At 38.6% G+C, this 13,067-nt stretch overlaps 1 protein-coding gene and 1 long non-coding RNA gene across 5 annotated transcripts in view; one reads left to right on the top strand and one right to left on the bottom strand.

Moving 5' to 3' along the window:
- Positions 1-4,277: 4,277 nt before the first annotated feature.
- Positions 4,278-11,474, top strand: LOC143035022 (uncharacterized). The gene is made up of 2 exons (XR_012967286.1): positions 4,278-9,059; positions 9,103-11,474. It is a non-coding gene; the product is annotated as an uncharacterized LOC143035022 (long non-coding RNA).
- The window catches only part of Sou (required for meiotic nuclear division 5 protein souji), a 32,879-nt gene continuing 29,548 nt past the window's right edge, over positions 9,737-13,067 (bottom strand). For all 4 annotated transcript variants that reach the window (XM_076201421.1, XM_076201420.1, XM_076201423.1 and 1 more), the window contains exon 9: positions 9,737-12,558. In XM_076201421.1, the coding sequence (XP_076057536.1) occupies positions 12,495-12,558 (64 nt within the window). In that variant the 3' untranslated portion in view covers positions 9,737-12,494. The remainder of the gene's footprint in view (positions 12,559-13,067) is intronic.

Genomic DNA, 13,067 nt, shown 5'->3' with positions numbered 1-13,067 from the left:
CCCCCCTTGAGTAGGGGGGTATTGGAGTAATGAGGCGAAACTAATTATCCCCCCAGTCCCCCTCCCCTCTTACTTCAAATGGTAAACAAAGAACCTCTGGCCTTATAGGATAAAAAGACGCACATATGCTGAGGACCGAGAACAAGAGACAACACCGCATTTGTGCGTTCCCCGTGAATTTGGAACGTGGCTATGTAACGCATATATGCTGACACCCGATATCTTCAGAAATTTGCAAGTACCACATATATGCTGACCCCGAAATCTTGGAACAAAAGTGATTGCCGCACATGTGCGGCACCCGGGCAATTTGGGTTAAGAACTGATTTGTTCGTCTTGTGAGACATTCAAGAACTGAGGCTCTACTGTATATATATATATATATATATATTTTTTCTAATTTGTAGAGTGCATTTGAATTCTATGATTTCACTGTATACTGAAGCGGAAGAAAGAGTGACCTGTGGATGCATTTATGTTAGAACTTTAAGAAAAGTCCATTTCCTCATAATCTCGATGTCATATTCATTATGTAACCAAAATGTAGCCAAATATTCTTATACATATTATAGTAAAAATGTTAAAGAATTCTTGTAGTGCATTGTCTGATTTGTGCACCACTGTAATACCATGACAGATGCTACATCCATTACTGCAAGTGAAAAAGATATATATATATATATATATATATATATATATATATATATATATATATATATATATATATATATATATATATATATATATATATATATATGGCATGAAATAAGGCAGCCACTGCCTCACAAGTAGCTTGCTTGTCCCAGCATCAATTACTCTATTCCATGTCACCCTCACCCTCAATTCATTCATGTTTCAGCCAATACTGATTATATATGAGCTTGTTTTAGGAGTTATTTAAGTCACCAATCACCTTTGCCCTATATGCTGTGGCAATCAGGACAAGTAGTGGTGTGTATGAAAATGACAATAGCGACACTGCTTCTGACCCAGGGCAGTGGACAAGATGCAGGGGTGATCTGTCATCCAGGAGGTGCCAAGATAAGAGGGAGGGTAGAGGGAAGTGGAGTATGTAGGGGATGGAATGGGTAGGAATGCTTTCTATGCTTGTTTTTTGGCTACCTCCTTTGTAAGGGGGAAAAAAACTTTGGTATATGTGTGTATGTATGCCAACAAGTTTATCAAAATAAACACCACATGAGGACAAAACCTTTATTAGTATGACATTTTGCTTGTTACATCTTTATCAAGTATTTGATAAAGATGTAACAAGTAAAACATACTACTAAAGGGTTCTTCTAAGCTACCAGAAGAGACTGGATGACTGCATTGTGGACAAATGCCCAGGATGTAATACTTCACCCCATACTATTCAACATATCATGGAAGACTGCATTATACACAATCACACACGCAAACAACACAACATACACTCCATAAAGGATTTGTGGGAAAACCCTGTTTTGGTTGTGGCATTCTTTGGGGAGACGGGACTGCTCAGACAGACAGTCTAGGGAACAGCAACAACAACAACAACATCATGGTGCTTATCTTGATAGACAAGTGGTAGTCCCTGATAACCACTTGAAATTAAACTGGAATTTTTCTGTTCAAGAAGTGGATTATAAATTAAACATATCACTGTAGCTTCATAGAGAATGGTATTAAATATCTATGATTTTATGCTTGTATACAGGGGTTGTTGAATATAAAGGAGGATAGAGAAACTTTCATTGAGGTGATGGGAGATGCCAGGAAAATGATTATGACGGGAGAGGGGAATGACAAGGCTATATGAGAAGATACAAAAAGTATTGAGAGATGAAAACTGGTAAGGCACCTGGATAAGAAGGTTGTCATGTGAAGTACCTGATGAAAAGAGTAGTTATAAAAGAATGGCTGGTGAGGTTCTTTACAGACCTGTCAAGTTACTGTGGTGTCTTGCCATAAGATTTTGCATTAGAGACCATAAATTTGTGTATAAAACGGTAATTAAACCATAAGAAAAACATATTTTTTGGCATTCGATATTTGTTTGTTTCAAAACAAATGCAGAATGAAAACACAATGTAAACATATTAAACAGTATAAACACCACATAATGAAAAACTACTGTGTACAAAGGTTCTTGTAAACATTACTGTTTTTCATTATGTGTTGAGAAAGATGTCATATATATATGCAGTATGTCCTTATTATACGGTACATATGCATTCCTGACAACATTACCGCAAATTGAAATTACCATATACCGAACCCATTATAACATGTAATAATAGGAAATTGCAGACATACCTTCTCCCTGCTCTTCCCTCTTCAAAATATCTAGCAGACTCCGTATCTGTGAATTTTTCTTACCATAAATAGAATCGAGGGTAGTAATTACCAAATACTGTAACTGTGAATTTACCAGATAAAGAATTACCGTATAAGGAGGATTCATGTATAACACTTGAAAGGGGGAATTTTTTTCAAATTGTTTAAAACAAATACATTAAAAAACATATTGCATGCAGAGAAAAAGCATAAAATTATCAACTTACACTGTAAGACTTGAAAATCATAGAAATTATGTAAGATTTACACAAAAAATGTAAGACTTGACAGGTATGTATTTAATGTGTACCCAAGGGAAGGAAGTGTTCTGTATGAAGGATTACTCTGTATAATTTCACTAGACAAAAAAAAAAAAAAAAAAAAAAAAAAAAGATAAGCATGAATATTATTTTTTCTACAATAGGATATGTATAAATATAATGATTTTAGAATAATCTGACAAGTGTAGACAGGTTTATAAAGTCCATTTTGTTGTGCATCAATTTTTCTTTACTGTATTTTTCATTTCTCTCTATATATATTTCTTTAGTTCAGTCTCTATTAGTATGTGGTCACTCTTTCATAATGGTGTCTTGTATTCAATTCTATCCACAATTTCAGGTTCTGTTGTAAATATTAAATCCAGTCTCGAAAGTACTTCATTACTTCTGCATCTGGTATTTTCATTTACCCATTGTGTCAGTGTATATTCTATGGTCATGTCAAGTAATACATTTCCCCATAGACACTCCCTGCCCTTCACTGTCATCTCCTCTCAACATACTTCTTTGCAGTTAAAATCCCCCATAATTACCAGGTTACCTCCAACCTTTAGTATCTCATTTAATGAATGCCTTGTGTCATCCAACATTTTTGAATGCTCCCCCAATTTCCAAGAGCCCGTTTTTGGGGCCACATAAATTACCACAAACTTTCTACTTTTCATGTCACTTTCTTCAACTTTTATCATAATCATTTCTACACTTTTTTTACCCTCAGTAACCTATGTCACATTCAAGTTTTTCTTGACTAAGAACATGATTTTTTTGCCTTGTTTCTCATTTTTGTTTTTAATCCAATAATTGTATAACCCATGTCCAACAGTAGGTGTTATTGGACCCATTAATTTTGTCTCTACAATTCCCATCATTTTGTCTCCACAATTTCCATCATTTCTACACCGTTTTTACCCTCAGTAACCTTTGTCACATTTAAGTTTTTCTTGACCAAGAACATGATTCTTTTGCCTTGTTTCTCATTTTTTTTTTTAATCCAATAATTGTATAACCCGTGTCCAACATTATTAGGTAGTATTGGGCCTCTTAATTTTGTCTCCACAATTTCTATTATGTCTGGTTTTTTATCTGACAGGTAATCATTTAATTCAGTCCCGAGATTAATCTATGTTAGTATAAGCCACTTTTATTTTTTTCCTTCTCCATCCTGTTTTCTGTTTCTTTTGTTTCGCTTACTTTGATGTACCATTTTCTCAGCCTCATGTCTATGACCCTTCAATAGAACTCCTTGGTTTTAGTCTCCGTTGTCTTCGTTTTTTTTTTCGTTTTTTTTCTTTTCCTTTAGCTTCACCTCTTAGTGCCTTCTCTCTATTTCCTCAACATTCATTTCTCTTTTTATTCATATATTGTTGTAATGTTCACTCTTTGCTAACTTACTTTTGCTAATATGTCTTCTACTACCATTTGCAATCTTAGTTTTATCTTTAGAGGTCGATTTCTTTCTTTAGAATATTGTCCCACTCTATACACTTCTATATCTTTACTTCCTGGTCACCATTTTGTATTTCTTTTAGAATTTATATTGCAATTTTTTTTTCTGCTAATTCTCTCGTGCACCTCACCAGACCACGTTTTTCCTTTAATCCATATACCACAATACACTTTTTCCTATCCACTGTATCTCTGAACCAATTTGTGTTTTCTTTGATTACTTGAATGATTTCCCTGCATCTGTTGTACTATTTCTTTAAAAGCAGTTTCTTCATTTTTTCTGTTTTCATTCTATTTCTTAATCTTCTGCAACTTTTCCTCACCTAAATTTTCTTCAATTCTTTCAGACATTGCCTGTATTTTGTTATATACTTTTTTTTTTTTTTTCTTAAGTTCTCACTATTGGTATTATCATTGATTTTCACCTTTTCATTTACACATTTAACCTCCATTAGATCTTTTTTTAATCCCTTTAGCTCATTATTTAGTTAATTATTTATTTTCTTCAGTTCACATATCTCATTGTTGGCTTGGAAAAGGCCTTTTGCTAACTCTACAATCTCCTTCCTTAGTTCTATGAATTTGTTCACCCACAATTTTCTATTAATACTCATCTCCCTTTCCATGTCTAAGATTTGACTCAATTTTTTTTTTCATACTTACCAAAACCAAAAAGATTTCTTCTTAACACAGTCGGAACATCCTTGGCATCTCAAAGCCTCTGTTTACATTTAATTTCGGCTTAATGCCTCCAGAGTGCTGCTTTTGAGTTGACATTGAGCTCAAAATCATCGTTTTTATTTTTTTACATTTTCTCTCATTATACATACATACATATACCAAAGGCTTTTTCACCCTACATGGGGGTTAGCCACAAAGAAAAAGGCATAGAAACCACTCCCACCCATTCCATTTCCTATATATTCCACTCCCCTCCACCATCCTCCCTCCCTCTTATCTTGGCATCTCCTGGATGATGGGTCATCCCTGCATCCTGTCCACTGCCCTGGGTCAGAAGCAGTGTCACAAGACACAGCGCATCCACAGCAAGGCCGCTTCATAAATTCAGCGACCCCCCCACTCCATCCCCTCATGCAGAAAAGGAGAAGCCAGGGAGAAATCCCTTCGGGCTGCGTCAATTTTCTTCTCACACATACCTCACCCCCCACCCACTCCCCTTCATGCATCATAGCATCATCTATACACAACCCCTCTCTATTCACCCCTATCTCCTGTCCTTCCTCCACAGACATTCCTCTCTTTTGAAATGCCCCTTTCACCCCATCCATCCATCTCATCCTAGGATGCCCCCTCACTCCTTCCACCTCTGCCTTCCATACTTCTTTTACTAATCTTTCTTCACTCATTCTTTCCATGTGTCCAAACCATCCTAATACCCTTTCATCAACCCTATCTCTCAGTTCCCTTTCCACCCCTGTTCTCCTTCTCACCTCCTCATTTCTCACTCTATCTAGTCTAGTAACCCCTATCATACTTCTCAGACATTTCATCTCAAACACATTCAAACTCCTTCTCTCTTCCTCTCTCATGTTCCATGTTACTGCCCCGTACAATGCTGTTGGTACAATCACTCCTTTATATAACCTCTTAGCATCCATTCCCAGATGTCTATTTCTCATTACACTTTTCAATCCACCAAGGCATTTACTCGCTTCTCTCAATCTACATTCTACCTCCACCCCCACTCCTCCCTTTCCTGCTACATTCACACCCAAATATCTAAAACTATCCACTTCCTCGAGTCTTTCACCCTTAATGCTCACCTCCAGCCTGCTGTCACTCTATCCCCTTGTACATCTCATCACCTTACATTTACCCACATTTATCTTCCGCTTCCTTCTTTCACACACCTTCTCAAACTCTGTCACTAACTTCCTCAATCCCTCCTCTGATCCTGCTACAAGCGCAGTGTCATCAGCAAACAACAACTGGCTCACCTCCCATTTTTCTCCATTTTCTTTAATCATCTCCAACCCCTGACCCACTACCCTTGCATTCACCTCTCGCACCACCCCATCCATGTAAAGATTGAACAGCCAGGGTGACATAACACATCCCTGACAAAGTCCCACCTTTACCTCAAACCATTCACTCTCTCCATTTCTAATCCTAACACAAGCTCTACTACTCTCGTAAAAACTCTTGACTGCTCTTAACAGCTTTCCTCCTATCCCATATATCTGCAGTACCTCCCACAGTGCCTTCCTATCTACCCTGTCATAAGCCTTTTCCAGATCCATAAAAGCCCAAAAAACATCCTTACCTTTTCCTATAGCTTTCTCACATATCTGTCTTACCACAAAGATCTGATCTACACAACCCCTACCTGTCCTAAACCCGCACTGTTCCTCACCAATTACTCCCTCTGTTCCTCTCCTAATCCTCTCAATCAAGACCCTCCCATACGCCTTCCCAACTACACTAACAAACTGATCCCTCTAAAACTACTACACTCACACCTGTCCTCCTTTCCCTTGTAAAGCGGAACTATACAGGCACTCCTCCAGTCCTCTGGCACTCTACCCTCTCTCAAACTAACATTAAACAACCTCACCTGCCAGTCCACCATCACTGTACCTCCTTTCTTCAGACATTCTGCATGGCATCCATCCAGACCAGGTGCCTTACCTGCTCTCATCATCTTAACAGCTGCTTTCACTTCATCCTTCCCTATTTCTCCTCCATTTTCCTCACTCATCACACTCATTTTCTTAGCGCTTCCCACTGCAACTACCTTTCCCTCCCTATCCTCCTTCACATTTAGCAACTCCCTAAAATACTCTGCCCACCTTCCTCTCACTGCCTTCTCTTCCATTATCATCTCTCCATCTGCACCTTTTACCTTTTCCTCTCTACTTGATTCGCCTCCTTTTTCTTTTTTAATTTCCTTCCAAAACATCTTTTTATTGCTTTCAAAATTTTCTGTCATACTCTTACCCTATTTCACATCTGCTCTCTTCTTTGCTTCCTTTATCTTATGCTTAGCTTCCTTTCTCTTTACTTTGTACCTCTCATACGATTCCCTCATCCTAATTTGCAGCCAATCTATGGATGCCTGCTTCTTTTCTTCTACACATTTCTTTGCTTCCTCATCCCACCACTCACTACCCTTCCTTCTTTTTCCTCCCACCCTCCTTGTTCCACACACCATCTTTGTACACCTTATGACTCCCTCCTTGAACCATCCCTATTCCTCCTCCACTCCTAGTTCTACTCTATCCTTTACTCCCTCCCACTCTTTCAGTTTCTTCTTAAACTCACTCTCCTTTTTTTCCTCATTTAAGCAGTTCACTCCAAGTACTTCCCTACCTTCTGTCCTTTTCTCTTTCTCCACTCTCAATTTACCTTCCACCAGAAAATTATCTGATATTCCTCCACTCTCTCCCCTTAGAACATGTACATCCTTAACGCTTCCTACCATACTCCTGGTCACTACTATATAGTCCATTAACGCTCTATCTGCCACCCTTCCTTCCACCACTCTCTCCCATGTGTACTTATGCTTGACTTCTTAAATACTGTATTAGCTATCATCAACTCTCTTTCAAGACACATCTCCACCATCATTTCTCCACTACGATTTTTACCGGGAACTCCATACTTCCCTATCACTCCATCTATTGGCTCATTTCCTACCCTAGCATTAAGGTCTCCCAATACAACTACATTGACATTTCTCCCTAATCCCTCTATACACTCATTTATATCTACCTAAAAAAGCCTCCCTTTCCTCTACGCTCTTCTCACTACCAGGTCCATACGCACTTACAAAAACCCACATCTCCCTTCCCAGCTTCACCTCTCATTAAATCAATTTAACCCTAGAACCACATCGCTGTTTTTGATGGAATGTGAACCACATCGCCGGGAGAATTTTACTCTTTTTTTGGAAAATAAAAAAAAACATGCTTAACTTCAAAACAGGATTATTATAAAATAAACCTTGAAAGAGTAACTCTTAAACTTTAGAATGATGATATGTAAACTTAATTTGTACTTTATGTTAACCCTGTACGCAATTTAATGCAAAGGTAAAATCACTAAACGAAAAGCGTGTGCATGCGCGCGGGAGAAAATCTCCCTGCGATGTGGTTATAGGGTTAACACTGCAGAAAAATCATTTTGGATAACCACAAGTGCTCCCGTCTTCTCCTTTTCTGCATGGGGGGGTCGCCGATTTAATGAAGCGGCCTTGCTGTGGATGTGCTGTGTCTCGCGACACTGCCTCTGACCCAGGGCAGTGGACAAGGTGCAGGGATGACCTGTCATCCAGTGGGTGCTAAGATAAGAGGGATGGTGGAGGGGGTGGAATGTATTTAGGGATGGAATGGGTGGAAATGGTTTTATGCCTTTTTCTTTTTGGCTACCTCCCTTGTAAGGGGGAAAAAGCCTTGGTATATGTATGTACGTACAAGTGCTCCCCCTCCCATTCAATACAAACCAGGCTTCTTGTTTTCCTTGCACTATTGAGAATTTTCGTCTTATTCGGCAGCCTTCAGAGCTCTAGTTGAGAAGTGTTGATAGTTCAGAAGCTCGGAAGTGTGTGTGTGTGTGTAAAAGGGTGGTGAGGCAAAACATCCATATATACATACATATATAAACAGCTTTTTCCCTTTACAAGGGAGGTAGCCAAAGTCAAAGGCATAAATCCACTCCCATCTATTTCATCCCTACATATTCCACTCCCATTCACCACCCCTCCCTCCCTCTTTTCTTGGTGCCTCCTGGATGATGGGTCATCCCTGCATCTCACCCACTGCCCTGGGTCAAAAGCAATGTAGCAAGACAGCACATCTACAGCAAGGCCACTTAATTTAATCGGCATCCCCCCCCCCCTCTCTGTCCCTTCATGCAGAAACAGAGAACACCACCCATAAAGAAAATAAACCCATTCAACCACTTCTTCAATTTGAGGATGAAAGGTTACCCTGCCCCTGCCTGGGTCAAAAGTAATGCAGTGAAGCACATTTCCACAGCAGGGCTCAACAACTATAGGTAGGGTACTCACTAGCCTAGGTTTGAATATTGCTACTTGTAGCAGAGGTCAGCAATGAAGACAGTTTGATTTCTGCCTGGCAGCAAGTCCATAGTAAGGACATGCTACATTAAATTTGTGGCTTCAAAAGGTCTTAGGTAAAAAGGCACCACTCTAGACCTCTCTGAGAGGGGTTTATGATGTTATATGGAATAATCGTAAGCTCCTATGATGTGTTCTTTCACCTTTTTTTTTTTGCTTTTCCTCCAAGAGCTAATACAAGTTTCAACTGATGGCCAGCTTGTGTGGGTATGTCCTCCCTATCTAGTAATTTATACTTACATTTAACCTGCCCTAAAGGGTAGCTTTGCTCAAGCCTTGTATGTCGCATCATTTTGCCTTCTTGCTAGTCAGAAACTTCTGAATTTGTCAATTAGACTGAAACATTTATTATTTCGCAACTTTTTCATCACCAGTGCTTTTTCCAGGAAGAAGATTTATATCCTTTACCTTCCCCAGATTTTTTGTCACAATAATCAATGCAAACCAGGCCTCTTGCTTTCCTTGCACTATTGAGAATTTTCATCTTGTTCAGCAAGCAAGACCATAGTAAGGCAATGCAATGAGACACAGCATCTCCACAGCAGGGCTCAAAACCCACTACTTCATTATATCAGTGGAGAAGAATAAACAATACTTATTATCTTATATTTATTAACAGATATAAGAAATTTTTGTTGACATTACCATTTGCTTGAAAAATCTATATAGTCACATTGATAAATACACTAGTAATGTGAAATCTGTGCAAAAATGTTCATGTTTTCCAAGTGTTCTCTGAGCTAAATATTTGGTGTTCCTCATGTGGACTTTACTGGTTCAGAGTGTACATACTCTACCAGATGGCTGGATGCGATTATGTGACTAGGATTTAAGTTCAGGCATGTTTTGTTTCATGTTTATATGAATTCCTCAAACAACACTAAAACATTCGCAATCATGCCACTACCATATTTATTGTATGGTGATACATTTTAATCCCAGTTTACAGACCTACCAAAGAAAATAACCATAAAATAAAGCTTCCCCTCCATAATTGCTTTGAAAAAAGAAACAAGACCCAAAATATTTTTTTTTAATCCTCTTCTATTGAGAAAGTCAACATATAAATAATGACTTGCTTACAACTGATGTGTACATTTCTTACATCTACTATTGGTACTGACATTACACAGCCAATACATATAAAAAGGTACTTTGCAAAATGTTTTGTAAATAATGACCCAACGAGTTCCTTAGTGTATAGACTGCTAGAGCAGGAACTCCCTCACAGTTCAGGAAGCTACAAACTAGATAAATGGCTTCTACGTTCCATTCTAATCTTGGGAGAGGGATCACTCACAGAATACTTGGCTAAGAAGAAGCACACATCTTTTGCTCAGTCATTCCTACATCAAAGACAACCATTCACCAGTTGTGCTTATAATGAGTCTGTCTTCTGATGGCATACCAGCACCCAGCTCACCCAAATGTACAAAACCCCATACAGTCTGAATCTTTTCAAGCTGCCAATTTGATAATGTATGCAGTTGTACAAGATCCCTCCTCATCCTTTACGGACTAATGACAGATGCTCGCTTGTGGTGGTCCTGCAAGATGGGGAATGAGGCTGCCCATTTTCGAAACCCGTCAACCCTCTTGCCTCCATCAGGAGGAGCTAGCCCTCAATCTCTGAACTGGGCTGAAGATCTCTATAATTTTTAACTATATTTTACAACTTGTACATGAAGAGCCGGCAACTGGTGACTGCTTTCCTTCCTCATCTGTCCCTCCCCCAACTGCTCGGGTCAAAGGCATGGAGAGCTGACAACTGGTGACTGCTCTCCCTCCTCATACTACTTTCATCTGGTGACAAAGAAACATTTCCACACCAATGCAAAAGTCTATGGGAGGGCATGAGGACTATAGCCAGTTACTGTGGAGCTGCAGATTTTCCACTCAGTGAAACTCGAGGGAACAATCATTATTATCATTATCTATATCATTCACTATATACTGATTCACATCTATCACATACTGTACAACTATGTTCACATCTTTCCTCAAGGATTAAGGAATCCCTTCATGTCATGGTATAATGCATACAACCCTCCCTTCACATCTTTGACATACAATGTACCTCACATTTTACAATTTCATATACAGTGGTGTCTCCATATATGAATGGTTTGCTATATGAACAAACTGAATAATGACAATTCCTTCTGGGAAAAATTAATTTTGTACCAGCTGAAATTCCAAACATTGATTTGCGAACAGAATGCACGTTACACACTAGTTGGGAGCACCACAAATTGACCTGCCTGTCATACTATTCCCACTGTTATAGGCTGTTAACTTAGCTTGCAAACTTTTATGATTTGTGTAGAAAATAACTATTTTTCATAATACCTTTTGCTGAAAACATGGCTATGGATCAACAATAATTTACTTACACAAAGACCAATGACCAAGTTGATACAAATGAGAGTGCACAATAATCAGGTTTGTATATAGAAACCCAACTATACAACTTATGAAAATCACACAATGAAGCCCTCAGTGCAGAATCTTTACAAAATGCACACATCTTGTTTACATTTAATTTAGAACCAATGCATTCTTGTCCACGTCCTTTCTGAGCTATAAATTTCTGTTCAGATTTTCAACAACTGAAGAAAAGCACCAATCACATCACACCAATTCTCCTTCCCATTTCCACCATGAAATATACAATTAAAAAAGTATCACTGCTCAGGACATGTAAAAGATTAAGAGTCATTTTGCAAGATGTGCAATGTACACCTATTGTTTTATATAACTACTAATGACATCATTCACTCGTAACTAAACTGGATCTCAATTTCTTTTCATATACTTTTTTGGCTCTCTATACATATGGGTTTCCTGGGCAGCTAGGAGTACCCCATCAAAATAGTCCAAACGTTTATCCATCACAAGTATGTACCCCTAGTCATGTTTGCCATAGGAGAAGAATTATTTAGTACCAAAGAAGAAGGTTTATTTGTAAGGCTCGACTTATGTGTATCTACGTTGGATGAACTGACTAAGTTGGACTAGGTTAGATTAGCCAAAAATTTGGAAAATTAATGTAGTTGATATCAAGACTGATTTGGTTGGATGTGGTTGTGACGGATAGCTGTTGCTTCTCTGTAGACAAGACCTTTAAAAGCTGTTACCAAGACTGGTTTCATGAAAGTATCAGTCATAAAGCTTAACCCAGATAATGAAGAATAATCTGGGTTGTGCAAAGGAAAGTTTGCATACATTGTGTCTGCAAGAAAGAAAAGAAGGAAAAAAGAAATCCTACCATAAATACTATGGCATACAACATCTTACCCTTAGACGTCACTTTACTGATGATCACAGACAAACGTCCTCTAATGCCTTTATATCTAAAAATGTATGTGAGCTGCTTCATTGGGATTTTGTTCCACAGGACAGTAGGGACACTTCAGTCTGTAAAACAACACAAACAAAGTCAATGAAGGAGATAAAAAAAATCTTTTTTGGCATTTAAACTTGTACAAGAAAGTATAACTTGCCAATGCATCAACGATAATTTAAACATTGACATCTTATAATCTACATGCTAAAAGTCTTCTTCACCCTTGCATAGGAGGAAGTCCGCCAAGGCATGCACCCACCCCAACTCATCAATCATTTCCCTCTAAGCTCCTTGTGTTGAAGGGTCACCCCTGTACCCTGCCCAGGTCAAAATCAATGCAGCAAAGACACATCACATCCACAGCAGCACCAGCTGCTTCATTTACTCAGTAACCCTCCCTCCTCATGCCTTCTCCCTTCCCTGCTCAACAGACATTCTCCCTTTACTCAACCCTCCTTTCACCCTATTCACCCATCTTATTCTTGGTCTACCCCTCAGGTTCACTCCATCCACCTCTGCTTTCCACATTCTTTTTGCTAGTCTTTCTTTATTCATTCTTTCCATGTGGCCAAACCATTCC

Source organism: Oratosquilla oratoria, chromosome 18, assembly GCF_046742065.1.
Source record: "Oratosquilla oratoria isolate Oo_2021 chromosome 18, ASM4674206v1, whole genome shotgun sequence".
Taxonomy (NCBI): domain Eukaryota; kingdom Metazoa; phylum Arthropoda; class Malacostraca; order Stomatopoda; family Squillidae; genus Oratosquilla; species Oratosquilla oratoria.
Note: the sequence above shows the minus strand (reverse complement) of the source record. Positions and strands in the feature narration are given on the sequence as shown.